Source organism: Acomys russatus, chromosome 15, assembly GCF_903995435.1.
Source record: "Acomys russatus chromosome 15, mAcoRus1.1, whole genome shotgun sequence".
NCBI lineage: Eukaryota > Metazoa > Chordata > Mammalia > Rodentia > Muridae > Acomys > Acomys russatus.
The window spans coordinates 60,584,448-60,609,557 of NC_067151.1; the positions used below are offsets into that span (position 1 = coordinate 60,584,448).

General features: G+C 44.0%; 1 protein-coding gene across 1 annotated transcript in view; it reads left to right on the forward strand.

The window, feature by feature from the left end:
* The window catches only part of Arhgef11 (Rho guanine nucleotide exchange factor 11), a 107,015-nt gene that overhangs the window by 40,167 nt on the left and 41,738 nt on the right, over positions 1-25,110 (forward strand). Inside the window, exons 2-8 of the mRNA XM_051157418.1 lie at positions 16,834-16,866; positions 18,381-18,472; positions 19,431-19,529; positions 21,061-21,110; positions 21,731-21,788; positions 22,637-22,809; positions 23,072-23,143. Of these exons, the coding sequence (XP_051013375.1) occupies positions 16,834-16,866; positions 18,381-18,472; positions 19,431-19,529; positions 21,061-21,110; positions 21,731-21,788; positions 22,637-22,809; positions 23,072-23,143 (577 nt within the window). The remainder of the gene's footprint in view (positions 1-16,833; positions 16,867-18,380; positions 18,473-19,430; positions 19,530-21,060; positions 21,111-21,730; positions 21,789-22,636; positions 22,810-23,071; positions 23,144-25,110) is intronic.

The window sequence follows — 25,110 nt, forward strand, 5'->3', positions numbered from 1 at the left end:
GTGTCATAGTTATTTCAACCTCAGGTAATGTTAAGAGGTGAAGTATCTTGCCTGAGGTAAATGAGATGCACTTCTGGATTTGCCCCTGAGGCCTGAGTTCAAGTGCCAACTGCAGGTCTCACCAGCCCAGGAATCTCAGCCACGTACTTTATCTCCTATCAATAGTTCAGAGTTGCTCTGAGTATCAAATGCAGTCAGTGCTTACCACTCAGCCTACTTGCCACCCAGTACTTAATAAATGATGGCAGAATTTTTTAAAATTCTGTAATACTAAGAATGGAACTTCAGACCTCATGTATGCTAGGCAAGCTCTCTACCACTGAGGCTCATTCCCCCATTGCTCAGTTTTTAAAGACAGGATTTCACTGCAAAGGCTTAAACCCGGGCTGGCTTCAAACTCAAGAGCTTCCTGCCTCCACTTCCTGCATGCTGAGACCATGGGTATATGCTCTGTATGATCATAATTTGAATTTGGATACAGAGAAAACAAGCAGCCAACGCTTGCTTTCCTGGGTTTGAGAGGAGAGATTTCAGAACACGGAAGCAAATTAAGAACAGGCCTGTGATAAAGTAGATGCTAAGGACTCTGCGCTTCTCTCCAGCCAGAGAACAAAGCATTGCTGAGATGTTTCTCCCTTGTGACACTGGGAATTGAACCCAGGGCCTCACGCATGCTAGGTAAGTGCATTTTACCAGCTAAATCCCTACATGCCTTTGATAGAATGTTTATAGAGGTGTACCTGACACAAAGCTGCTTGCATTCAACTTCCAACTCCATCTTTCTTTCTTGGTACTTGTAATCCAAACAGCCTTTCCACAGCCCTGCTTCCTCAGCTGTGAAATAGCAAAACTGTGTCTACTCAGGGACATTGTGAGAGTTGAATAGGATTTAAAACAAACAAACTTGAAAGCTATGTAGTGCCAGGTTCTGGCCTCAGCATTTTAAAGGTGTGTTTTAAAATAATCCAGTCCTGGAAATCCTGTGATGTAATAATGGGTACTGTTATTGTCTCTGTTTTATGGATGAGGAAGCTGAGGCAAGAATTTAAGTAAGCTACTTTAGGCCACATAGCCAGTAAGGGTCTGGGGCATTTAAAACTGTAGAAGATGCTCGGAGCCTGTGCTTGCTTGTAAGTGTGCTTTGTTTGAGTTGGTGCTGGAAAGCAGTCTACCTCTCACTTTCAGCATTACTCTGTGAGCGTTGCTGAGTATAAACTCAGCACGGTGGGATTGGTCAGCACAGGATATAACAGGAAGGATTTGGGCTCTTAAATTGTTGATTATATAGTTGGAAGGGGACATGATCAATAGTGATGAAAAGATCATTGGGGAAGTTGGACTTGTTGGAGCTTATTGGAGATGGTCGTGTTTGAATTCAGCTTTAGAAAACCGTGCTGAAGCCTGTCTGAACAATCTGGAGCCCTGGGGTTTGAAAAAGTTTGAATTTCAAAGTTAGTCACTCATTCACATTTTCATCGAGTGTGTATTTAGACACCACATACCCAGGCTTTTATCATCCGCGGACCGTATTTCTGATGGTGGTTCTGTGAGATGTTATCACCCAGTGATGTCACAGCCATCTTAGTTTGTCTTTTTCGTACGCTGTGATGTTCAAGCAGCAAGCTAAGTCAGCTAACACCCTCCTCTAGATGTGCGCCTGCTTTAGGCATCACTCAGTGGACACAGGTCTAAGGGAATTTCTCAGCTTCCATTGCCTCTCCCCTGTCCAGCCAGGTCTGTCTTCTAGACCCTACTTTTGCACATTGGCATTTTCCAAGCTGAAATACTGTTATTTCCAAAGGCCCTTGCTGTCCTTTGGAAAAATTGTTATAATGTGATTTTTACCTGGATAAAATCAATGTATGTTTCAGTCTCTGGGAAAGAAGTAGAGTCTGCTGGGTCATTCATTTCTTCTTCTATCCATTGCTCCCCAGCACACCCCACATTTGAACCACACTGTAGAACTAAGAGTGTACTCTCAATTCTCAGACCCATAGTACACCATATTTAAACCTCTCTGCTACCCAATAATAAACTTAGTCAAATTGCATGCTCCAGAGTAAATGCTTATTATTCATTTTAATCTACGGAAAGGACTAAAGCCCACCTCTCTGAACCAGTAATTTTTATCTTAATACTCTTTTCACTGTTCCCCTCAAAATGAAATTTGATTAAATAGAAAAGAACATGTGTGCATGTGCATGTGTGTGTGTGTGTGTGTGTCACAGCAGCGTTTAGTGGAAGTAGCCGAAGCTGTTCTACAAACCCCTAGTCTTCCCCACAAAATGGCCTTGGATCTCCCCCAACAGAAGGCAGCAGCCGATTTCTTCCTTATGTGGACAGACTAGCTCTGCAGACTGGAAAGACCTGGATGGCAAAGGCTACTGGAGTGTTCTCTTGGTTTGCTGCCTGCCTGTTCACCTACAGTCAAGCAGGCACAATCTGAGTTTGTTGCTGGGATTATCTTAGGCTGGGTAGGTTTGTTCTGCAAACAGTGCCGTGTTTCAGTGGTGCCAGCTCATTAGTCAGCCTGAAGGCATGGTGAGGCTCAGAGAACCAGAGAGGATCTCTTGCTGATGGAACTGTAATGAGAGCTGCAGGAATCTGGCTACTAGAGAAATTGATTCCATTTTTCCCTGGTTGGCCTTCTGTCAGTATCCTAACCAGATATGTGTTTAAATTGGAAAATCCTGAGGGACAAGGAACCATGCAGTCTTAGCACAAAAAAGGACCCGTAATCTTCCGTCCCAGGCTCTCACTAAAGGGACAACAAAGTAAGGAACAGAGAAGAAAGGGTGTGTTGAGTTCACTCCCTGACTGTCAGCTAATAGTTTCTCTTAATCTCATTTTCGTCTGTAGAAGAAAGTAGCAGTGTTACCTCACCGTGTTATTGTCAGAGCTAAATGAGTACCTGTTTCATATCGCTGCTTGTTACTTACTCAGTTCTGCCTTTTCACGCCATACGAAAAGACAGGCAGTGTGGCTCTAGAGCCCAGGAGTCACACTGAGCCCAACCCCCTTGCTTCCAGGGGTTTCTCCTTCTCTCCTGTGGCAGCCTCAGTGATCTCCTCCCCCTTGGTCTTTGTCTGCCTCAACTACCCCAGGCAGATCTTAGATCTTCTGAAACTTGGTTTGATTATGATAGCAACTTGCACAGCTCATAAGTGGCGGAATTGGTACCAACATCACAGTTTCCTGATCTCCAGATGCTGTCTTGAGATACTGTTCTTTTAATGAAAGGTAATTGTGGATTAAACATGATGGACCGTAGTGAACCATCTACCTCAGAGATCTGTAAGATGGGCATATCTGTGTTGGATAACTCAATTCATGTATTTTGTTTTATAAGACAAATTGTAATTGTTTTGGCAGCAGCAAACTAGTTATGTTTGTCTTCAGGCCCTGTATCAAGAACAGCAGCCTTTTATAAAAAGCATTGCTGTGTGCCATACATCAGCTAGGAACTTGTTAAGTAGGCCAGTCTTGTTTGTTTTTGAGACAGTGTAGCCCTGGGTGGTCTGGAACTCACTGTTTAGACAAGTCTGGCATCATGCTCTCAAAGATCCACTTGCCTCTGCCTCCTGAATTATGGGATTAAAGGTGTGCACCACCACACCTGCCTGTGCCAATTTTTGGTTTTGTTTGTTTGTTTGGTTGATTTGGGGTTTTTTGTTTGTTTGTTTGGTTGGTTGGTTGGTTGGTTTTTCGAGACAGGGTTTCTCTGTGTAACCTTAGCTGTCCTGGACTTGCTTTTCTATTTTATTGATTTCAGCCTTCAGTTTGATTATTTCTTGCTATCTACTTTTCTTGGGTGTGATTCCTTCTTTTTGTTCTAGAGCTGGTGTATTGTTTTAAAAATTACATGTATTATCTATAGGCCCGGCTAGCAATCAATCAAGACACAGACAGACACTTGTTATATTTTAAAATAGCCTTAGTTAACCTGAAGCAGGGCAGATTTGAATCCTCTATAGTACCTCCATAGTGTGGCAGGCATGGGATCCCTGTCTCAATCCCATGTCATCTGTTTCTAATAACTCCTATCAAGCTACCTCCCATCCATAATCCCAAATACTTGCTAATGTTCTTCATCTGGGCCTTATTCTCCATCCACGCCGGCCATGTGCTTCTCCTCCATCTAACCCATGGCAGCCTTCCTCTCTTCCCTTCAGGTCTCTCTCCTTCTCCTCATGGCGGTCTTTCTTCTTCCCAGAATTCCTCTCTCTCCTAGCCCCACCTATCTTCTCTGCCCTGCCCAGGTGGGATGGCTTTTTATTAAGCAAACCGTGGGTCAGACAGCAAGCATAATTAGCATCAAAATACATCAGACCATCCCCCAACACTGGTGTGCTGTTAAGTTACTAGTATGAGAGCTTGCCAGTTCTTTTTCTATATAGGCACTTAATGCTGTGAACTTGCCTCCTAGAACTGCTTTCATAGTGTCGCATAAGTCTGAATATGTTGTGTATTTATTTTCATTGAATTTCAGGAAGTTTTACATTTCTTTCTTATGTCTGCCTTGATCCAGGAGTTGTTCAGTTTCCATGATTTGTAAGCTTTTTATTGTTTCTGTTATTGATACCCAGCTTTAATCCATGGTAGTCAGATAGGGTGCAGGGAATTATTTCTGTCTTCTTGTATCTGTTGGATTTGGATTTGAGTCTGTGGCCAGTTTTGGAGAAAGTTCCATGAGGTGCATTGAAGAAGGTATATTCTCTTGTGCTTGAATAAAATGATCTGTAGATATCTGTTAGGTCCATTTGGCTTATAATGTCTGTTAGCTCCAATATTTCACTGTTTAGTTGTCTGGATAACCTGTCCTTTGGTTAGAGTTGGATTTTGACGTCTTTGACTATCTGTGTGAGGGTCAATATGTGATTTAAGCTGAAGTCATGTTTCTTTTACAAACTTGGGTGCCCTTGTATTTGGGGCATGGATGTTAAAAATTGATTAAAGGGCTGGAGGGATGGCTCAGAAGTTAATTCCAACGGTCCTGAGTTCAATTCCCAGCAACCACATGGTGGCTCACAACCATCTGTAATGTGATCTGATGCCCTCTTCTGGCCTGCAGGTGTACATGCAGGCAGAACACTGTATACATCATAATAAATAAATAAATCTTAAAAAAAAAAAAGGATTGATTGAAATCACTTTGATGGATTTTTTTTCCTTTGATGACTATGTAGTGACCTTCCCCAGCTCTTTGATTAATTTTGGTTTGAAGTCTATTTTGTTAGATATTAAAATGGCTAGACAAGCTTGTTTCTTAGGCCCGTTTGCTTAGAATATCTTTTTCCAGCTCTTTACCCTGAGGTAATGTCTATCCTTGATGTTGAGGTGTTTTTCTTGAATGCAGCAGAAGGATGGATCCTGCTTTTGCATTCATTCTGTTAGTCTTTTTATTGAGAAATTTGAGACCATTGATATTGAGAGAAATATCAATGACCAATGATTGTTGATTCCTGTTATTTTCTTGTTGTTTGGTGGTGGTGGTAGTGGTATGGATGTGGTGCATGTGTGTGCTTCCCTTTTGATTTTGCTAATGTGAGATTTAAAATTTATTTATTTATTTATTTATTTATTTATTTATTATTTTTTTGGTTTTTTGAGACAGGGTTTCTCTGTGCAGCCTTGACTGTCCTAGACTCGCTTTGTAGACCAGGCTGGCCTTGAACTCACAGCAGTCCTCCTGCCTCTGCTTCCCAAGAGCTGGGATTAAAGGCGTGCACCACCACCACCCGGCTTGATGTGAGATTATTAATTCTCTGTGTTTGCATGGTTATAGTTAACCTCCCAGGTTGGGTGGTGGTGGTGGTGGTGGTGGTGGTGGTGGTTTTGGGGTTTTTTTCCCTGTAGAGCTGAATTTGTAGATAGATATTGTTTAAATTTGGCTTTATCGTGGGATATCTTAATTTCTCCATCTATGGAGATTGAAAGTTTTGCTGGGTATAGTACTCTGGGCTGACATCTGTGATCTCTTAGAGTCTGCAACACGTCTGTCCAGGCCCTTCTGGCTTTTAGAGTCTCCAATGAGAAGTCAGCTGTAATTCTAATAGGCCTGCCTTTATATGGTAGTTGGTCTTTTTCCCTTGCAACTTTTAATATTTTTTGTTCTGCGTGCGTAGGGAATTTTCTTTTGGTGTTCTGTATGCTTTTTGTACCTTTATAGGTACCGCCTTCTTTATGTTAGGAAATTTTTCTTCTGTGATTTTTATTAAAATTTTTTCCTCATTGCCAGGCAGTGGTGGCACATGCCTTTAATCCCAGCACTCAGGAGGCAGAGGCAGGCAGATCAAATCTCTGAGTCCTAGGCTACCCTGGACTACGGAGTGAGTTCCAGGACAGCCGAGGCTACACAGAGAAACTCTTGTCTCATGGGAGAAAAATCCTGAGCCTTTGAGCAGTGATTCTTCTCCTTCCTTTATTCTTATTAATCTTGGGTTTGGTCCTTTCAGTGTTCCAGATTTTCTGGATGTTTTGTGTCAAGAATATTTTAGATTTAGCATTTCCTTTGACTGATGTATCCATTTCTTCTATTGTATCTTTAATGACAGATTCTCTCTTCTATCTCTTACATGCTATTATTGGTGAAGCTTGCCCCCATAGCTCCTGTTCAAATCCCTAAACTTCATTTCCAGAATTCCCTCAGTTTGGGTTTTCTTTATTGATTCTATTTCCATATTCAGGTATTGGACTTTTATTTCTTTCTAATGTTTGTGTTTTCCTGGATTTCTTTTAAGGGATTTATTAAATTCCTCTTTAAAGATTTCTATCTTGTGCACACCTGTACTCCAAGCACTCTAGGAGGCAGAGGCAGGTGAATCACTTTGAGTTAGAGGCCAGCCTGGTCTACAAAGTGAGTCTAGGACAGCCAAGGCTACACGGAGAAACCCTGTCTTGAAAAACAACAACAACAACAACAACAAAGGTTTCTATCATACTGGCAGTTGAAGGTATTTTTTCTGTCTTTTTCTTTGCCTTGTGCTTCTGCTATGTTGGAATATGGAGGGCCTGCTGTGGTGGGATAGCTGGCCTCTAGCGGAGACATTGCGCTGGTTGGTATTGATTGCGTTTTTACACTGGCATCTAGGCATCTGGGGTTGGGATGATTATAGGAGTAAGCTAATTTCTGGATTTGCCTTTGTAGGGTGTGTGTTTTGTTCCTTGGTTTCTGTTTCCTCTCTGGATGTGTGTTGCCTGGTAGGAATTTTTCTTTGGACTTGATAGTTATGGCTATGGCGGTTTCCAGGTAATATGTGTTTCTGGGTGTTGGGAGCTGACACTTAGGAATGAGGATAGGCTATGGGTCTGAGGAGGCGGGATCCATAGGAGGGAGGAGAGAGGAGAGTTCAACCAGGATCTGCTTACCTTGTCTCCTTGGAATGGGAGAGACAGCGAAGAGAGGTCACCCCCAGAGAGCCTGCCAGTACCGCTGGGGATGAGACTGGCACATTGGATCTAGAGGAACAGAAGGAGACGGGAAACTCTAGAGACGGCCTGCCTCCTTCCTTGGCAGGAGTGGTCTGTGGGTTAGCAGGGAGTACCTGCTGGAGTTGGGGCCTGAGATACAGCAACAAGTGGGAGGAGGGGCCTTAGGAGGGGAAGGTCTGTGGGATTCACAGGAGATGTGGGCAGAGGGGAAGGAAGGGTGCAGCCGGGGATATAGCTGGGAGATTGGATTTGGAGGAGAGGAGGGGGTGGTGAAGGTGTTCATTTAGCGTTCTGTTTCCTGGTCTGGTCAGCTGGTGTGTTTGCAGGGGATGCCTGCTGGGATAGTGGGATGAGTTGGGGGAAGGAAGGTTGGAAAAGCGATCTTTGTGATTGGGATGGGGTCAGAGAGGAATGGGAGACCATAGCAGAAATGCTACAGAGTTGGGGATGCGGGGTGGGTGTGGAGAAGGAGAGGTGTGGCCTACGTGTTGCCCAGGCAAGAGCAGCCTAGCAGTGGGTGCCTGCTGGGGTTAGTTGCTGGGACAAAGCAACTAGTGGGGGGAGAGGAGGTTAGAAGGTGAAGATCTGTGGGATCCATAGGAGGTGGGACCAGGGCAGGGAAGGCTGCCACAGGTGTTCTACTGCAGAGCTGGGGATTGGACTTGGGGGAACAGAGGGAGAAGGCGACCTACCTAGGTTTCTGGTAATGTAGGTTTTGACTTTGACTGCCAGGAGTGGAAGTTGACTTTCAGGAGTATCTCAGACCAATCAACACAGGGGGATAGTCTTAATGTGAAGTGCAGCTCCTTGTAAGATGCAAGGCAGAAATAGCTGCCAGGTGCCATAGGAGCACTGGAAGAGTGACTCCCTTCCTTTAGTCTGAAGGGCCGGAGGCTCTGATTGCAGAAAAGGCAGAGCATGCTTTTATCTGTGGCCAGAGTTGGCTAGACTTTCAGTAGAAACAGAATGGAAGCCACTCTGTGGTTTAAAATTTTTTAATAGCCACATGAAAAGTAGTAAGAGATGGGTAAAATTAATTTTGATGTTATGCATTTCATTTAGCCCATTCCATTCAAAATGCTGCCATTTCAATATAAAAGGTTATTCAGCCCTGTGGTGGTAGTGGTGCTTTAATTCCAGCACTGGGAGGCAGAGGCAGGAGGATCTCTTGAATTTGAGGCCAGCCTGGTCTACAGAGCAAGTCCCAGGATGGCCAGGGCTACACAGAAAAACCTTGTCTTGAAGAAAAAAAAATTATTGAGACCATTTTATTTTTTACACTAAATCGTTGAAATCTGGTGTGTATTCTATTTTTACAGCCTATTTTAGTGTGAACCAGATACAGTTTGGCTGGTACTCTTTAACATATGCTATTCAGTGTGAGGCAACGCCAGAAAGCACGCCCAACATCAGCTCCCAGCAGCCTGCACTTAGGACTGCCTTTCTGGCGTGCTCTGCTTGCCAGTGCCCTCCTCCAGGTGTATGTTCTCTGCCCCAGGCGTGCCCCGGACCTCCGGGGTTTTCTCTGCAGGTCACTGGTAGTCACTGGCAGTCAGGCTCACCCTTTAAAAAGCTTTATCTGGTCTTACTAGATATGTACTATGCCTAGAAATAAACTCCAGACCCGTAAGTGTGAAGATGGTATGTGTGTGACCTGTCCCTTCCTGATGTCATTCTGTTTCCTAACATTGCCGTGTTGCTTTCCACTTGGCAGGCAGGGCCTTTGACACACTGGCTCTCACTTAATTCTCACAGCTGCAGTGAGGGATACGTAGGGCAGAGCAAGAGAACCATTCATCCACATTATTTAGGTGGAGAAACAGATGGGAGGGTTTCCAAGATTCCCCTAATAAGCAGCAGAACCAGGCTGGGTTCTTTTCCTTTTCTCCCTGTGTTGCACGGGCACTGACAGCTCACCAGGGTCGTGTGTCTTTCTTTTCTCTGTGCCGGTACATGCTATTTCCTCCCCTGCATTTCCTTCCACAGCAGAGCCACTGTCAGAATCCTCTCCTCTCCAATACTCTGGGTAAAATCCATCTCCTTACACATGCCAGTCATTCCTCAGACCTAATTTGTAGTTTCCAATACACTTTAACATGTGTTTGCTTGCTTAGCAGATGCTTCACTGATTAGTGTCTAAGACGGAATTCTTTCCTAGTGGAAGACTGGCACATTTAGGTATCCTTACAGTGGCTCAAAGGACCTCCCTCTGTAAGTCCATGAAAGCCTTTCTGTTTCACTTAGTCTTTATTAAAACTATGAAATTGTGAATTCAATTCTAATTTATATGCATGGGCTAGGTCACCCAAAGCCAGACATGCTTTTGATACCTTGATCTTTAAAATTCTGTTGCCTGTATTATCTAGTACAAATATTTCCTGTATTATGTGTTCTGGGGCCACTATGTGCTCTATAGGACATGACAGTTGTTGAAGAGTAGGTGTTAATCTAAAAGCACTCAAATAACAATTCAGTTAGTGTTGAGGTTGGCACCATGGAGGGAAGGTTCAGGGAAATCAGAGTCGCTTCCCTGGAATAGACCTGAAGCTGAACCCTAAAGAATGTATGGTCTCAGAGAGTTAAAAACTGGTGGTCAAGGGGTGTGTGGCAAGAGGTGAGGACTTGTAAAGGATCCTCAAAAGCAGGAAGCCCTGGGCTAGACTTGGTAGTGCACACCTTTTATCCCAGCTCTCAGGAGGCGGAGGCAGGCAGATCTCTGTGAGTTCAAGGCCAGCCTGGTCTACATGGTGAGTTCCAGGACAGAGCTCAAGAAAACAAAATACAGGGAATCCCTGAAGGGCGCTGGGTGCTCTGACTCATTTCTTTGAAGGGTAAGTGTGACGAACAAGCACCAGCTCCCACAGGAGATGAAGCTGAGAGCGGATGTAAGGAGGCCAGCTCTTGAACAGTGAGGTCAGAGGTGCCTAATGCCAGTGTAGAGCCCATGCTGTGGAGGCGGGCTCCTGCCGTGCTAGGCAGTCATGTCAGTAGTTGATTCAACTAGAGATGAAGAAGTTTGAACTTCTGGCATGGACCTGCACAACACTGCTTGCTGAGGAGAGAGCATGTGTCCAGAAGCTGGGCTGGGCTGAGGCTAAGGACACTGGCTTCAGTTTTTAACATTCTAGCTTTAAGGGTTTGATGAAGGGGATTTGCTATTTTTTCCATAGCCTTTGAGAAAGCTATGGTACCATTGTTGTTGTTGTTACTCAGATTTGGAGTGGCCATGTGATTTGCCTGAGACTACACAGCCAGGAAAGACCTGAACCTGGATTTGGGATTGTGTTTGAACTACTAAAGCTAGGGGGCTGAAAGGGAGGAGTATGTGTGTATGTGGAGGGATTATGTGCCCATGCGAGTATATATGAAGGCCAGAGGTAGACTTCTGGTGTCATCATCGGTTGGTGTCCATCTCAGTTTAGAGGTAGGCTCAGTGACTGGCCAGACTGGCCGGCCACTGACCCCTGCGTTGTCCCAGCCATGCTTCTGAACACTTGGATTACAGGTGCACGTTGCCATGTGTGGCTTTTTACATGGGTGTTGGGGATCTGAGTGCTCTGAGCCATTTCCTCTAGCCTCCAAAGCTGTGTTTTAGAAACCGTATCACATGGCTCTGCACTCTGGTATTGACAAGCTAACCAAACCTCAGCGCACTAATTCTGCCTGTTTCCTCCACACACAACTGTCACTTAAGCTGTTGCTCTAATAGCCACTCCTCCTGCTCAACATCATCTGGAAATCATGAAACTAGAAAGGAGAGCTTTCCTGGCCATGCCCTGCTGAACCTGGGACAGCCTAAGGATCTTGGTTACCTTTCCACTTGTTCATTCTAGTCCTGTTTCTCTCACCACTGACATTTGTCAAACACAGACCACTCTGTCATCCTGGGAGGAGGGGGAAAACAGAATGAAAGCATTTGTATAGGATTTTCAAAGCACTTAACCAATATTACTTCTTCCAGAGCCTTCGCATCTGTTCTGGAAGAAAAAACATGTATCTTGCTTCACTAAGTGTACTTGGAGGGGGCCCACTCTGCACATGGCACTGTGTCGGAACTTGCCTGGTAGTACAAGAGTACTCTGTTTAGCTCTCAGGAATCAAGGCTTCAAAGACAAACCGATACTATCAGTCTGTGTTCATTTCACACTTGAGAAAACTGATGATACATTCAGAAGGGTTTTTTTTTTTTTAATTATTTTTATTTTGTATCTGTCTTTTCATCTGTTTGTGTGCATGTATACAATATGTATACAGCACCCGCAGAGGCCAGAAGAGGGCATTGGGTCCTCTGGGGTCACAGGCAGTTGTGAGCTACCATATGGGTGCTGGGAACTGAACCCAGGTCCTGTGTAAGAGCAGCAAATGTGCTCAACCTCTGAGTTATCTCTCCAGGCCCCAATACATTCAACAGTTAAGGGATTTGGGCAAGGAAGGGTGGGGGTTAAAGCTTTACTGCTGTGAGCCCAGTGTGAGGGCTCACAACTATAATCCTACTTGGAAGGCAGAGGCAAGAGGTTTACTTCAAGTTCAGGGCTAGCATGGACTACATTGCAAGACTGTCTCAACAAAATGACAAAAGTTTTACATCTTTTCTTCAAAATCATTTAGTCTGCTTGATGAACAAAAATGGATTCTACTGACACCCACATGGTTCAAACATCTCCCCGCCATCTCTCTCACACACACAAGTGTTGTGTTGGTTTGGTTTGACAGGGTGAAATGTCTCTTTGGTAAAGGTGCTTGCCACCAAGCCTAATCACCTGAGTTCCGTTCTCACAATCAACATGGCAGAGGGAGATTGGCCTATGAGTTTTTGATGTGCACTGTGGCATACAGACACACACACACATATGTATGTGTGTGTATGTGTGTGTGTGTGTGTGTGTGTGTGTGTATAGATACATAGATAGAGACACACACAGAGAGAGAGAGAGAGACATAGAAAGACAGAGTCTCTCTACGTAGCCCTGACTGTCATGGAACTCACTATGTAGATGAGGCCTCTTTCTCTCCTTGTCTCCCCCTCACCTTTCGAATATGAAATAGTGATAGTTCCTTTTATATATCTGACATTAAAACTTAGAAACTGGCATGGTGGAGTACTCTTGTAATTCCAGGACCTGGAGGATGAAGCAAGAAGATCCAGAGTTTGAGACTAGTGTGGCCTATGTGATCAGACACTGACTTAAAAAGATAGTTAACTGGGCCAGGCAGGGTGGTGCACGGATTTTTAATTTTGTTTTGTTTGTTTGTTTGTTTTTCAAGATAGGGTTTCTCTATGTAGCCTTGGCTGTTCTGGACTCACTTTGTAGACCAGCCTGGGCTCAAACTCACAGAGATCTGCCTGACTCTGCCTCCTGAGTGCTGGGATTAAAAGCATGTGCCATCACTGCCCGGCAGTGCACAGCTTTAATTCGAGCATTGGGAGGCAGAGGTAGGCAAATGTTTGAGTTTGAGGCCAGCCTTGTCTACAGAGCAAGTTCTAGGACAGCCAGGGCTGTTACCCAGAGGAACAAAACAAAATAATAATAATAATAACAACAACAACAACAATAGAAACAACAAGAAGAAGTAAAAAAGACCATTGATCAACATTTTTTACATTCACAATTACAGGCAGTTGTGAGCCACCCAGCTTGGATGCTGTGAACTGAACTCAGGTCCTCTGAGCAAGCAGTACACTCTTTTTTTGTTTGTTTGTTTGTTTGGTTGGTTGGTTTGGTTTGGTTTGGCTTGGCTTTTTGAGAAAGGGTTTCTCTGTGTAGCCTTGACTGTCCTGGACTCCCTTTGTAGACCAGGCTGGCCTCGAACTCACAGCAGTCCACCTGCCTCTGCCTCCCAAGTGCTGTAATAAAAGGCATGCGCCACCACACAGGCTTAAACAGTACACTTTTATCTGCTGAGCCCCAGTCTACAAAACACACACACACACACACACACACACACACACACACACACACACACACACACACACACACACACACACACACACACCCCACACTCCTACAGTGTGCCCATGGAAGTGAAAGGACAACTTTGAGGAGCGGGTTCTCTTCTTCACCTGCTGAGGGAGGGGGAGGGTCTGTCATGTTTCTGTGGCAGAAACCCCACTCTAGGCTAGTGTCTTTCACCTCCTTCCTATAGGAATGCTGGGTTATACTATTGTATCTGGCTTTTCATGTGGGCTTCAGAATTGACCTTAGCTTGGCAGGCTTGTTTGGCAAGCACTTTTACCCACTGAGCCATTCCCTTGGCCTTCGTTTCTGTATTTTAAAGTATATACAACAACAACAACAAAGCATTATATCCTAGAACTCCGGAGGCAGGACGAGGCAGTCTCTGGGTTCGAGGCCAGCCTGGTATACATAAAGAGTTCCAGGACAGCTAGAGCTACCCTGTCTTAAAAACAAAACAAAACATCAGTACTCTTCTTGGGCCACCAACCCTATGTTCAGCCAGTGTTTTTGTCCTGAGACATCAACCACCTGAAGAAACATTTTTCAGATACTTGATGGCTTTTCAGTATGCATACCTATGGCATCCTGGGCAGCAGTTTCACAAGTGTGCCTAAATGGATTGTGAAAATGTGACTGAACCTCTTTTTTGTGTGATCTTTTGGAGGAGTAGTTTTGTGGGTAAAGTGAACCATTTTCACAAGTCACCCTAGACTGCTTGCAGGAAGAAAAGGCAACATTTTAACATTTTTTTAATGGTGGAGGGAGTTCTCAGGTGCAGCTCAGTGGTAGAGCGATAGGCTAGCATGCAGAAGACATGAAGGGGCAAAGCATAATGAACTGTAATGTGTGGCTTTAAGGGAAGAAACAAAGGATGTGATTACTTGTTAGCAGCTTAAGAGAGTGATGGCAGTGTCCCATACAAGGAGCAATAGTAGATAACATCAGGTGGCTCACAGCCACCTGTTACTCAAGCTCCAGAGAGTCTGATATCCTTCTCTGGCTTCCACAGTCACCTTCACACACATGGCAGAACACAGACAACCCACTAACTCAGAAGTAAAACAAATCTTTCTAAGAGTAAAAGTAACAGTGGCAGATATAGTGTAAGTGATTGGACACTTGAGTAAGTGATTAGACAACAGAATTCTCAAAATACATAGCAGATTTCAAATAGCATAGGTTTTTACCTTTGGTAAATCTCAGGTAGTCTAATCTCACATCCCCATCATAGGGCAAACTATACAACATCACTTTACAGTGTTTCAAACTATTTAGCCTGGATGGGCATGCTGCACATTCCTGTAATCACAGCGCTTGGCAGGCTGAGGCAAGAGGATAACTAATTTCAGCCTAGCCGTGTTTCTGCAGGGCTGAGGGAATGATGTGGCAGAGCGAGAAAGTAAGATGAAGTGATTTTAGTTGGTATTGGTAGTCTGTTGGTTTGTTTTGGTAACCCAGGCTTGAGGCAGTGTGCCCACTGAAGTGCCAGGTGTCAGTGGTAACGTAAAGAAAGGACAATCCCAAGTGCTAGGAGTAGGAGCTCCAATGGAAGTTTCTGGACAAGGCAAACTTTACTCTTGATCAAGAGTGTGTTGAGGGAGGAGCAAACAGAGACAGGAAGTGCATTTATTATGCTAGAAAAAGGTACTAAGGGACCTATACATCTCTAGCTGGATAATTTGCACCAGAAAACATGTCTCTAGAAAGTGTATTTTTGAGGGGAAATCTGAACTCTCCAGATTGAAGCTAAATGGAACCTGAACTTTGGTGCTACGTTTTGATAGAGAGAAGAACTGCATTTTTTTTTCCTTTTGACTACTTCAGTCTCAAGTCAAACTACTTGATTCTCTCTTTTGCTTCCTCTCTGGTCTCTCTCTCATATTTCAACCTAGTAAGGTCTTCCTTCCAAGTGTATACTCAGACTTGAGACCAAGATGACCCCAAAGTTTGTCGATCCTTTCCATCTACCAGGCCTGCCTAACACAGGTATCTCTTCCTCCTTCAATTCACTGTTCATTTTTCGTTCTTTAAGCTCTTAGTTAAAAAAAAAAAAAAAAAAAAGCATCTGTGTTTATGTGGTGTAAGCAAGGACACGGTGAAACCCCCAGGTTAGACCACTCCACAGGTAGAAAGAAAGGTTTCCTGGGGATCAGACTGCCGAGGCTGTTTCTCAGGAAACAGGGAGAAGAGCAGAATGGAAAAGCAAGCGGGTTGTATATGACACCCATCAGGGTGAGGTCTTTGAGCTGACACAGGCTGTTCAGATTGACACTAGAAGCCCTCATCTGAAGTAATTGACCTTTGGAGTAGGATTAAGGGAGGTTCCTGTTAGTTTAAGGGAAGATCCTGGTAAGCAGAAACCCACCTTTAGCCCTCTGTTTAGCTAATAATGATAATCCCGTTTACCTGGCCAAGGTCCTTCTGTTTAAGGGTGATGTCATCATCGCTATCAGTAGGAGGGGGGGGGGGGTCGGGAGGAACGCATACCGGCCCAACCTGTGGTTGGTTGGTTTGTTTTCTTTGTGGTGGAACCTATAGTGGCTGGTCAAGGTCAGCTGATCTTTGTCCATGCCGCCAGCAGTCTTCTTTGATAGATGTGTACACTTGCTTTCAATTCTGTGGCCCTGTTCACAACACAGCTCAAATGCAGTCCAGCCCCGCTTGAACTCAGTGATAGACTTCATGCATGCAAGGCCATAGGCTCAGTCCCCACCTCGCAAAAACAGAAAAGTATCTCCAAGTTCAGTGCATCCTCTGAGTTTTAATAGGGGCGTGGAAATCCAGTTTCCTTCCAGAGGAGGTCTAGGGTATACCAAGGTAAAAATGGACATTCTCTGGAAGTGTAAGTGTAGGAATTGAGACCCAGGTTGGGATTGGGAGGAGGATGTTGTGGGCACACTAAGAAAGCAGAGGAGCAGCTGGAACCAAAGACAGTCTTGACAAACCCTTTTGGAGAGGCCCTTTCTGATGGGGGTGGGCTGGGGGCTGCTAGTCCTTGAGGCTGGGGCCAAAACTGAAGGTTTCCTCACTTGTTTGTATCCCTGTTGCCTGGCAGTGTCTGGAGCAAGGCTGTTCAATCGCATTCCCTGTTGGATACTTGTGGTACTGGGCCCTGTAGAACAGTTCACCAGACATCAGGCCAAACCTTCTATGGACAGTATGGCCAGTGGCCTAGTTAGTACCTACTGCTGAGTACAGGATGAAACCCTGAAGAGTTTTCAATAGACAGATTGATGAATCTGTATTATTACTGTATCACTGTATCAATCCCCAGCCCTGCTCCGTCCTTAACTCTATTGGGGTTTTTCTTTTGAACTAACCATCTCCAGTGTCTTGTCCGGTTTATGTTGTTTTCTTTTCTTTCTCTCTCTTCCTCCTACCTGCATCACTCTCTCCTGGGTCCCACGTTCTCTTCTTTTTTGATGTCTTCCTCTCTGATCCAAAGATCAGCCAGTAAAAAGCAGTGTCAGCTCTCCAGGTAAGAGGGATGCCTTTGGGGGAGAAAAGAGCCCCTTGGTGTTTTTAAATTTGTGTAGGGTGGTGATGGTGGTGATGACGTTGGTTGGTTGGGGAGTAGGGAGTATTGTTTTGTTTTTGAGACTAAAGCCTCACAGTATAGCCCAGGCCAATCTAAAAAATGTTCTGTATAGCTCAGACTGCCTTTAGCTCAGCAGTCTTCCTGCCTCAGCCTTTCCAATGCCAGGATTACAGTTGTCTGCCACCTAATCTGGCTCTTGTGAATAGTACCTTCACACAGCTCAGAATGAAGCTCAAAAGCGAATATGATGAGAGGTCTCCAGCCCTGTGCCTGTTCCTTAGCCAGCCACTTTCCTACTGCAGAGACAGCTAGTGGTTTTTGTTTTTGTTTTTGTTTTTTTTTTTACTCAGCAAAGGTAGATGTTTCATACATAATAAATATGCAAACATCATTTTCCTTTGTATCTACTGCTTTAAATGTTCTTTTCCCTTAATAGCATCAGAGCATCATATAAATCATTCCTTATACACAGTTTTATAAGGACAAATTCAATATGAGATCATCATTTCTGGTGTTCTGCTATTGTGCACAGTGATTCTGTGCATAAGTCTCCACTTAGTCACTGGCTACAGCTAGGATGGGACCTGCCCCTTCCTGAGGGCAGCAGCTACTGATTCTGGAGCTGTGAACTTGTACATGTTTTAAAAAGCCAGGCCACAGCCATGTTCTGCGTTTGTCTTCTGTTCCTGTATCAGCCTTAGTTAAAGAAGAGATCAAGAAATGAACCTGTTGGTTGGTGATATATGTTGCTTAGAGGGTTTTAGGGTCTTAATTTCTAAGTAGGATGCCATAGGCTAGCTGTGGGCATGGGTCTTGTTGTGAGGTTGGAGTATATGCTCACCAGCAGGCCAGATTTCTATTATTCTTCATTGGTACCCAGAAGATAAATGGACTTTCAGAAGCCCAGGTCATTGATATGCTCCTGCTCTTTAAATGTTTAGGTGCCATCTTAGAGAGGTGAGACTTTCAGGGCCAAAGAGATGAAGCCCTTCAGTGCTCTGCTGTGCTCATGGAGGCCTCTGCGTGTGTCTGGCCCACCATGGCCTTCCAATCTCCTCCTCTTTTGAAAATCCTCACCTACTAACTAGCTGCTTGGTTTTTTTTTTTTTTTGCCTCCATTCTTCTCTGCTGCTCTGTTCTGTTCCATTAGCCCCATTACAGCCTGGTAAGACCCGGCAAGCACATGTACGTTTGCACAATCCTCCTGCTGTTGTCTGACTCTACAAAGAGTATTTCTCTCCATACCCTGCTGAGTATTAAAGAGACCATACTTGGCCTGCCCAGCCAGGATTCCAGATAGGTGTTGTTACCAGCAGTGTAGATGGCCAGGTTACAAGGTGGGTGGGTTATCTTTCATTGTTAAAGACTGACTCTGGGCCCGCTTTAACAGAGCCGCCTCCTACTGGTTTCTCCCGGCTTAGTTCACTAATGTGTTTTCTTTACTCCTTCTTCAGGTTAAGTAGCCTGTCTTCTTTGGGAGATTCTACACCTGAACGCACATCCCCTTCCCACCAACGCCAGCCATCTGACACCTCTGAGACAACAGGTAACTAACTACCTTATTGCATATCAGCACGTAGACAGTGGTATGTGCCCCTGTAGAGAAATCCTGTACACCACGTGTAAAACACCTGAACTTCATGTTGAGCACATAATGTGTGTGTTGGGTTTTATGTTAGGAGTTTTATGGCAATTACTTCTTTATACCAACCTAGGAAGTGGCTTTTATATTCTTATTTTGCAGATAAGGAAACTGAAGTACAGAGAGAAGTTAGGAAACTTGCCCAACCTTACACTTAACTGAAGACAGAATTGAGGGCTGGGAGTAGTTCTGTTGTAACCAGAGCCACGCCCCTCTGTCACAGCATGCTATCACATGTGTGCACTGCTGGTGATGCTCCATAGCAAAGACAACTGGGAGCCACTGCCGCCCCTTCTCCTTTCTTTCCTCCCTTGCTCCCTGCTTCTCTCTCTCCATTTTATTTTATGCAGCAATACTGATATGAATAGAAGGGTTTCTCCTGACATTTATCATTTCCTGTATTTGGCAAGAAAACAACCCTGAGTCATCATCATGATTTATCCAGCTTTGGGACACCAGTCAACAAGCTCTGGTGCCCTGTTTGCTGTGTTCACTGGGCATAACAGTGTAAAGCTTCCAGTCAGCCCAGAGGCCTGCCTGTCTTTAATACTAATCTTGAGGAGCACAACTACGCTTAGCTCTACCCCTTCTTTAGTGTGTCTCATCCATGCAGGCCTAAAGGGACAGCCATTTCAGCACTTTAGAGAAGGGTCGCTTCTCATATGGATTACAAAGTTGATTACAGGCTGTTTTATTAACCAGTCACTGAGGATGGTATATTACAGCAGTGTGTGTGGACAGAGTGAATCTGGGGATTTGGATTAGTCTGGGAAGGCTACTTAAAAAAGAAATTGGCTGGCATGGATGAACTGACCTTCCATTGAGATTGTCTGCCCCAACGTCTATCCCCTACACCCAACAGGTCTTGTTCAACGCTGTGTCATCATCCAAAAGGACCAACATGGCTTTGGCTTCACGGTTAGTGGCGATCGCATCGTTCTGGTGCAGTCTGTGCGCCCTGGTGAGTGCCGTGACGCTCCTGTCATGAGTGGACAGCTCTTAAGAGGCGTTGTGTATATGATACTGCTGCATGACTTGGAGACTGAATTCTAGAATTCTTGGTTGTCAAATAGATGACCAAGATTAGCCATCACAGGGGCCAAGTGGTAAGGTAATTGTGGTGTACACACACACACACACACACACACACACACACACACACACACACTAAATAAGTCTTTTAAAAGTGTGATATGTCTTTCAAGGTCAACCTGGTCTACATATTGAGTTCCAGGTTAGCCAAGGCTACATAGTGAGATCCTGTTTGAAAAAACAAAGAAAGAAGAAAAACCAGCAGGTGTTTTGGCACACAACTTTAATCCCTGCACTTAGGAGGCAAAAACAGGCCAATCTCTGAGTTCAGGAGCAACCTGGTCTACAAAGTGAGTCCAGGACAGCCAGGGCCACACTGAGAAACAACTGTCTTGAAAAACCAAAACAACAACAACAGCTATAATAATAACCTGCCCACAGAGGCCAGAAGGGAGCACGGGATCCCCAAAACTGGCAATCCAGGCAGTTGTGGGTGGTTCTGGACACCACTCAGGGCCTCTGTAAAAGTAGCAAGTGCTATTAACCACTGAGACATCTCTCCAAGTAGTACATTTTGGATGTGGAGAATCTTAATTCCCAAGTTGAAAGCTAAAATAGAGGGTAGACTATATACCAGAAGCATCTAGATGTACTTTTTGAGGGATTTAACAGATAAATTCAACTTATAAAATTTAATGACCATCTTGGGGCAAATTTACAAAATACAATATTTACACTTCTCATGTTTTTGTTGTAGTATTCTGCTTCTTGCTTATAAATTAAGGCTGCAAGAAAGCAGCTATTTATAACCATTCAGTGAACAAGACCTCTGCACCCTCCAATTGAAAAGGTCAAAGCATGTTCTTCTGAGCACCTCTCTTGGTCAGCCAGCATCAGAAGGCCTTAATATGGCACATCTCAAATGAAGAAATTATCATTGGGTTAAAAGTCTTTTTTAGTAGAATGTCACATCATTCTAATGATAAGAACCTGGAGAATAACTTTGTGAGCTTCTCGAGACTTATAAGCTATCCGCTTGAAAGCTGTTGCTCTAATCCATTTCTCCAGGTCTTCTTCTTCTTACTTTACTAACTATATTTAATACAGTAAAATTATGTTTCCCATGTGATCATAAGATATAATTCTTATCTGACCTTAAAACATTGAAATAAAGCAAAAATATACTTTTCTCAGAGCCCCACCCTGCAGTGTCCCACATTAGTCAGCTCTCTGAACTCTGTGTCTGAGCTAGGCGAGGAGCAGAGCGTTAAGTGTGACCTTACAGTGTCTACTCTAGATTAAAAGTCATCCTGCTGCTCGGGCAGAATTGTGTGTCCACCCAAGATTTGAAGTTCCGATATAAAGTTTCAGAGCAGGTGATCTAAGAGGGACTTTAGTGTAGACCTGGTGGCCTTTAGGGGTGGCTATAGAACTCTGGTGACCAGCTCTTCTCCCTACAGGAGGAGCAGCCATGAGAGCTGGCGTGAAAGAGGGTGACCGGATCATCAAAGTGAGTGGTAAACTTGACCTCCCTCCATCTTACAGCGGTAGGAGGCTCAGAGGCTGCCTGCTGCTGCGGCCTACCTTGTGCCTCATTTCATGACTACCTCTCAGGCAGGAAAGAGAGATGACGGTAGCTTGCTTCTGTGTTCATCCACCTTGAAGTCTTCTGGAATAGGTTTTATTTATCCCTATTTCATAAATGGGGGGAGTGGGGGAAGGTTAAAAGGAAATGGCTGTGGCTAGTTAAAGACCCAAGCCCTTAGTCTGTCTTCCGTACAGTGTTGACATGAGATAATCTTGTAGATGTAGGTCTGTCTCTGCAGAATAGAGTCCTGGCTACGTTAAAGAAACCCTAGCTGCAAAGACTATTATTCCTCTAGTAAGGAAGAAGTCTATAGGGCCAGTTGATACACACAGGTGTAACTGAAAAAGTCAGTGGATAGAGACAAGGGTCTTATCCCTGAAAACTTAGAAGCCAACTTGGAACAAACTGATAATGTGAATTTGAGTAAACAAGTAACCAGAGGTAACTGAAAAGCACTGGGAATGGCTTCCCAAAGAATGGCCTTTGAAACTAGGAAAAAGGTTTTCACCACTATTACTCAATGTCATTTGTCCCTCCCACAGGTGAACGGCACCATGGTGACCAATAGCTCACACCTGGAGGTGGTGAAGCTTATCAAATGTGAGTTGCTTGGGGCATAGCAACTGAAAAAATAGGAGACTTGGTGGACTCTGGGACAAATTGGCGGGTTTCCTGACCCCAGAGGCTTCATTTGTAGATACTGAGACAGCTGAAAGCACATCTTTAGCCTTAACATGGGCTGCAAAGCCCTACTGTGATGTCAAGCAGCGACTCTATCAGTCTCCCAGTCGACAGCTTCATTTCTGGCACAGTCTTTGCCCTCCTGAGCATAGGCTTCTAAGGCCCCACTTCACTTAAATGTCATCCTGTTCCATTCACATTCTTCCTTGTCAGGTTTCTGTGGAGGTAGACGAGGGGAAATGTAGCCAGCAATACTTAACACGTGAGTCTGTACAGACAGAAGAAGCAGATACTGAGGGAATAAATAATGGGCGTGGGTGGGACTCTTGGGAGCGGGGAGACTAGGATTTGGATGTTGTGAACCAGGCAGGCGGTGTGCTGCGCTTTTCATTGGTGCAGTGTGATGAGATAAAGAAGGAAGCTGGGCGCAGCAGTGCACCCGTACAACCCCAGCACCTAGCCTGAGGCAGGAGGCCATCCTCAGCTACGTTGAAGGGGGGAGGTTTGGGTAAGATGCCTCATAGAGAGTTTTTCCAGAGAGGTTTATGGGTGGAATTTTAGTTAGGGTCTCTACAAGAAGAACAAAGAACTTGGTGCAGTGCAAGAGGGCGGAAACTAGAAAATGGCTAGAACTTTCTGAGTGAAGACGTTTAACCTACAAGATTGTGAGGCTTAATGAAAGGAGAAAGATGATTTTCTTTGGGTTTAAGTAACTACTCTTTTTGAGACAGCGGTACTCAAGCAAGCCTCTTTTTCTTCCTCGCTAGCTGGCGCCTATGTTGCACTTACCCTCCTGGGCTCTTCTCCTGCCTCCATTGGTGTCTCTGGGCTCCAGCAGAACCCATCTCTGGCCGGCGTGCCCAGAGTTAACCCCGTGACTCCTCCTCCGCCTCCACCCTTGCCACCTCCACAGCACATCACAGGACCCAAACCTCTGCAGGTAACAGTTTTCCCGATGCCTACGCATCACTCTAGGGACTTTTTGAAGATCTCCCTCAGTGGAACTTAAATTGAATGGGGGTGTGGTAAGCAGAGATAGGCCAAAGAAACATGTGAATACCACCAAAAAGTTAAAAAAAAAAAAAAAAAGGAAGCCTGTATAAAAGAATGTTCGTCCTTTTGCTCCGGGTAGTCTCCTCCTCTTTGAACTAAGCTATTGAGCTAGTCCCCAGGTCTCACTTCTGTTGTGTTTCCGTTCCTAGGATCCTGAGGTCCAAAAGCATGCCACTCAAATCCTCAGGAATATGCTGAGGCAGGAGGAAAAAGAGTTACAGGTGAGATCACTGTTAAAGATAGACTGGCCATTATCATCATGCGGTTATCCCTTGTCACAGCAGTCTCCAGGGTGTGCAGCTTATTGTAGACCATAGCCAATTACAGTAAATCAGGGCCTGTGGGTATATAACCTACTGAGAATGTACATGCTTGAGACCATTAAAGGGTGGCCTTCGGCCAACAGAATTTGTTAAAGCAGACCAGTGGCATGAGTCAGCAGAATCCCATGATTAATACATTAAGATAATGAATATTTAACTAAATTAAATAAATAAGGAAACAGATATAAACATAAATATAAATAAGGAAATATTTTATTATAAATAAAATAAGGGAATAAAAAATATAAATAAACTATAGTAGAACTGAGGAAAATTGGAGTTCATTGGAATTGCTCTTAGAGGATTCCAAGGAAGTGAAAGGTAAGCATAGGATGGACAGATGGGCACAGGAAGCTGGGTTAGACTGATGATGGATTGATGATGGACAAAGAGAGATTGCCAGAGATGCGAGGTAGTTCTTATCTTCAGTGTACTTAAAGTCTAATGGGGGAATTTCAAATTCTAGTAAGAGGAAAGCAGGGAGAACAGAAAGTTTGTAATAAAAGTTTAGAAGGAAGAACAATTACAGTGACATGTAAAAGCTTCACAGTAGCCAGGCATGGTGGCACACGCCTTTAATCCTGGTGCTCGGGAGGCAGAGGCAGGCAGACCGCTGTGAGTTCAAGGCTAGTCCTGGTCTACGAGGGACACTAGGATAGCCAGGGCTGTTATACAGTGAAACCCTGTCTTGGAAAACAAAACAAACAACCCCCCCCCAAAAAAAAAAGCTTCAAGGTAAAATGATATTTTGGTTGGGTCCAGAGGAGTGGAGACAGTGGGTGGGGATAAAACAGACAGGATAGCACATATCTCATAGTCTAGCACTTGGGAGAGTGAAGCAAGCAGATTCTGAATTTGAGGCCTTTTTGGTTTACATAGTGAGTTTCAGGCTAACCCAGGCTACAAAGAGAGACCCTGACTCAAAACTAAACAGATAAAAAAAGAGTTGGGGATATGTTAGTGAGGAAACAGTTTAGGTCAAAGGCATGGAGTTGTGAAAACACACTTAGCAAGCATTGCGTCCTTGCAGTGTGCCGGGTATTCTGTTAGAACAGTGAATGGGGTAACACCAGTGGTAGGAGTTTGAATGGTTAGCAGGACAAACGAGAGGTGTGCCTTCAATGGCATGATTGCATAGATGAAGATATACTACATTATAAATTGGTACTTGTATATTCACATTGGATTGTTAAGACACTGTTGTTCAGCATAAGGCCAGACATATAGGTCAATGGACTAGAATTGAAAATTATGTATGAAATTAATCCATACATCTGTAACTACTCATTTCCAACAAAATTACTAAGACAATTCAATAGTGTTTGTCTCTGCAACAAATGGTGCTAAATCAACTGGATATTTACAAAGAATTAATTTGAATCCTTATCTCACATAATTAACAAAATTTAATTCAAATGGGTTAATAAAGTCTCAACAAAGAAGAGCATAAAAATCTAGAGATGTGTGGAAGAGGGGACTTTGCATTTGAGCTGAACATGTACACAACATTTACATTATGTTAGATATTATGAATATTAAGGAAAGAAAAATATGAAACTTTTAAAAGGAAACATGAATATGAGTCTTCATAGCCTTGGAATAACCACTTGTTTCTTTATGCTACTGAAAGTATAAACAATTTCTCAAAAAGATAATTGGATGTAAAAATTGAAATATTTTTGCATAAAGGAATAATATATAAAAAATAAAAGGACAGCTCACAGAAGAGAAGAAAGAGGTCACAGTCAAAGCTCTGTGTACTCTCAAAGCCCAGAAGAGGGTGTCTGGAAGAGAAGCAAGTGCTCCTAAGTCCAGCCTCATAAGTTATGTTCTTTTTCTAAATAAGATTAGCAAAGAATTGGAAC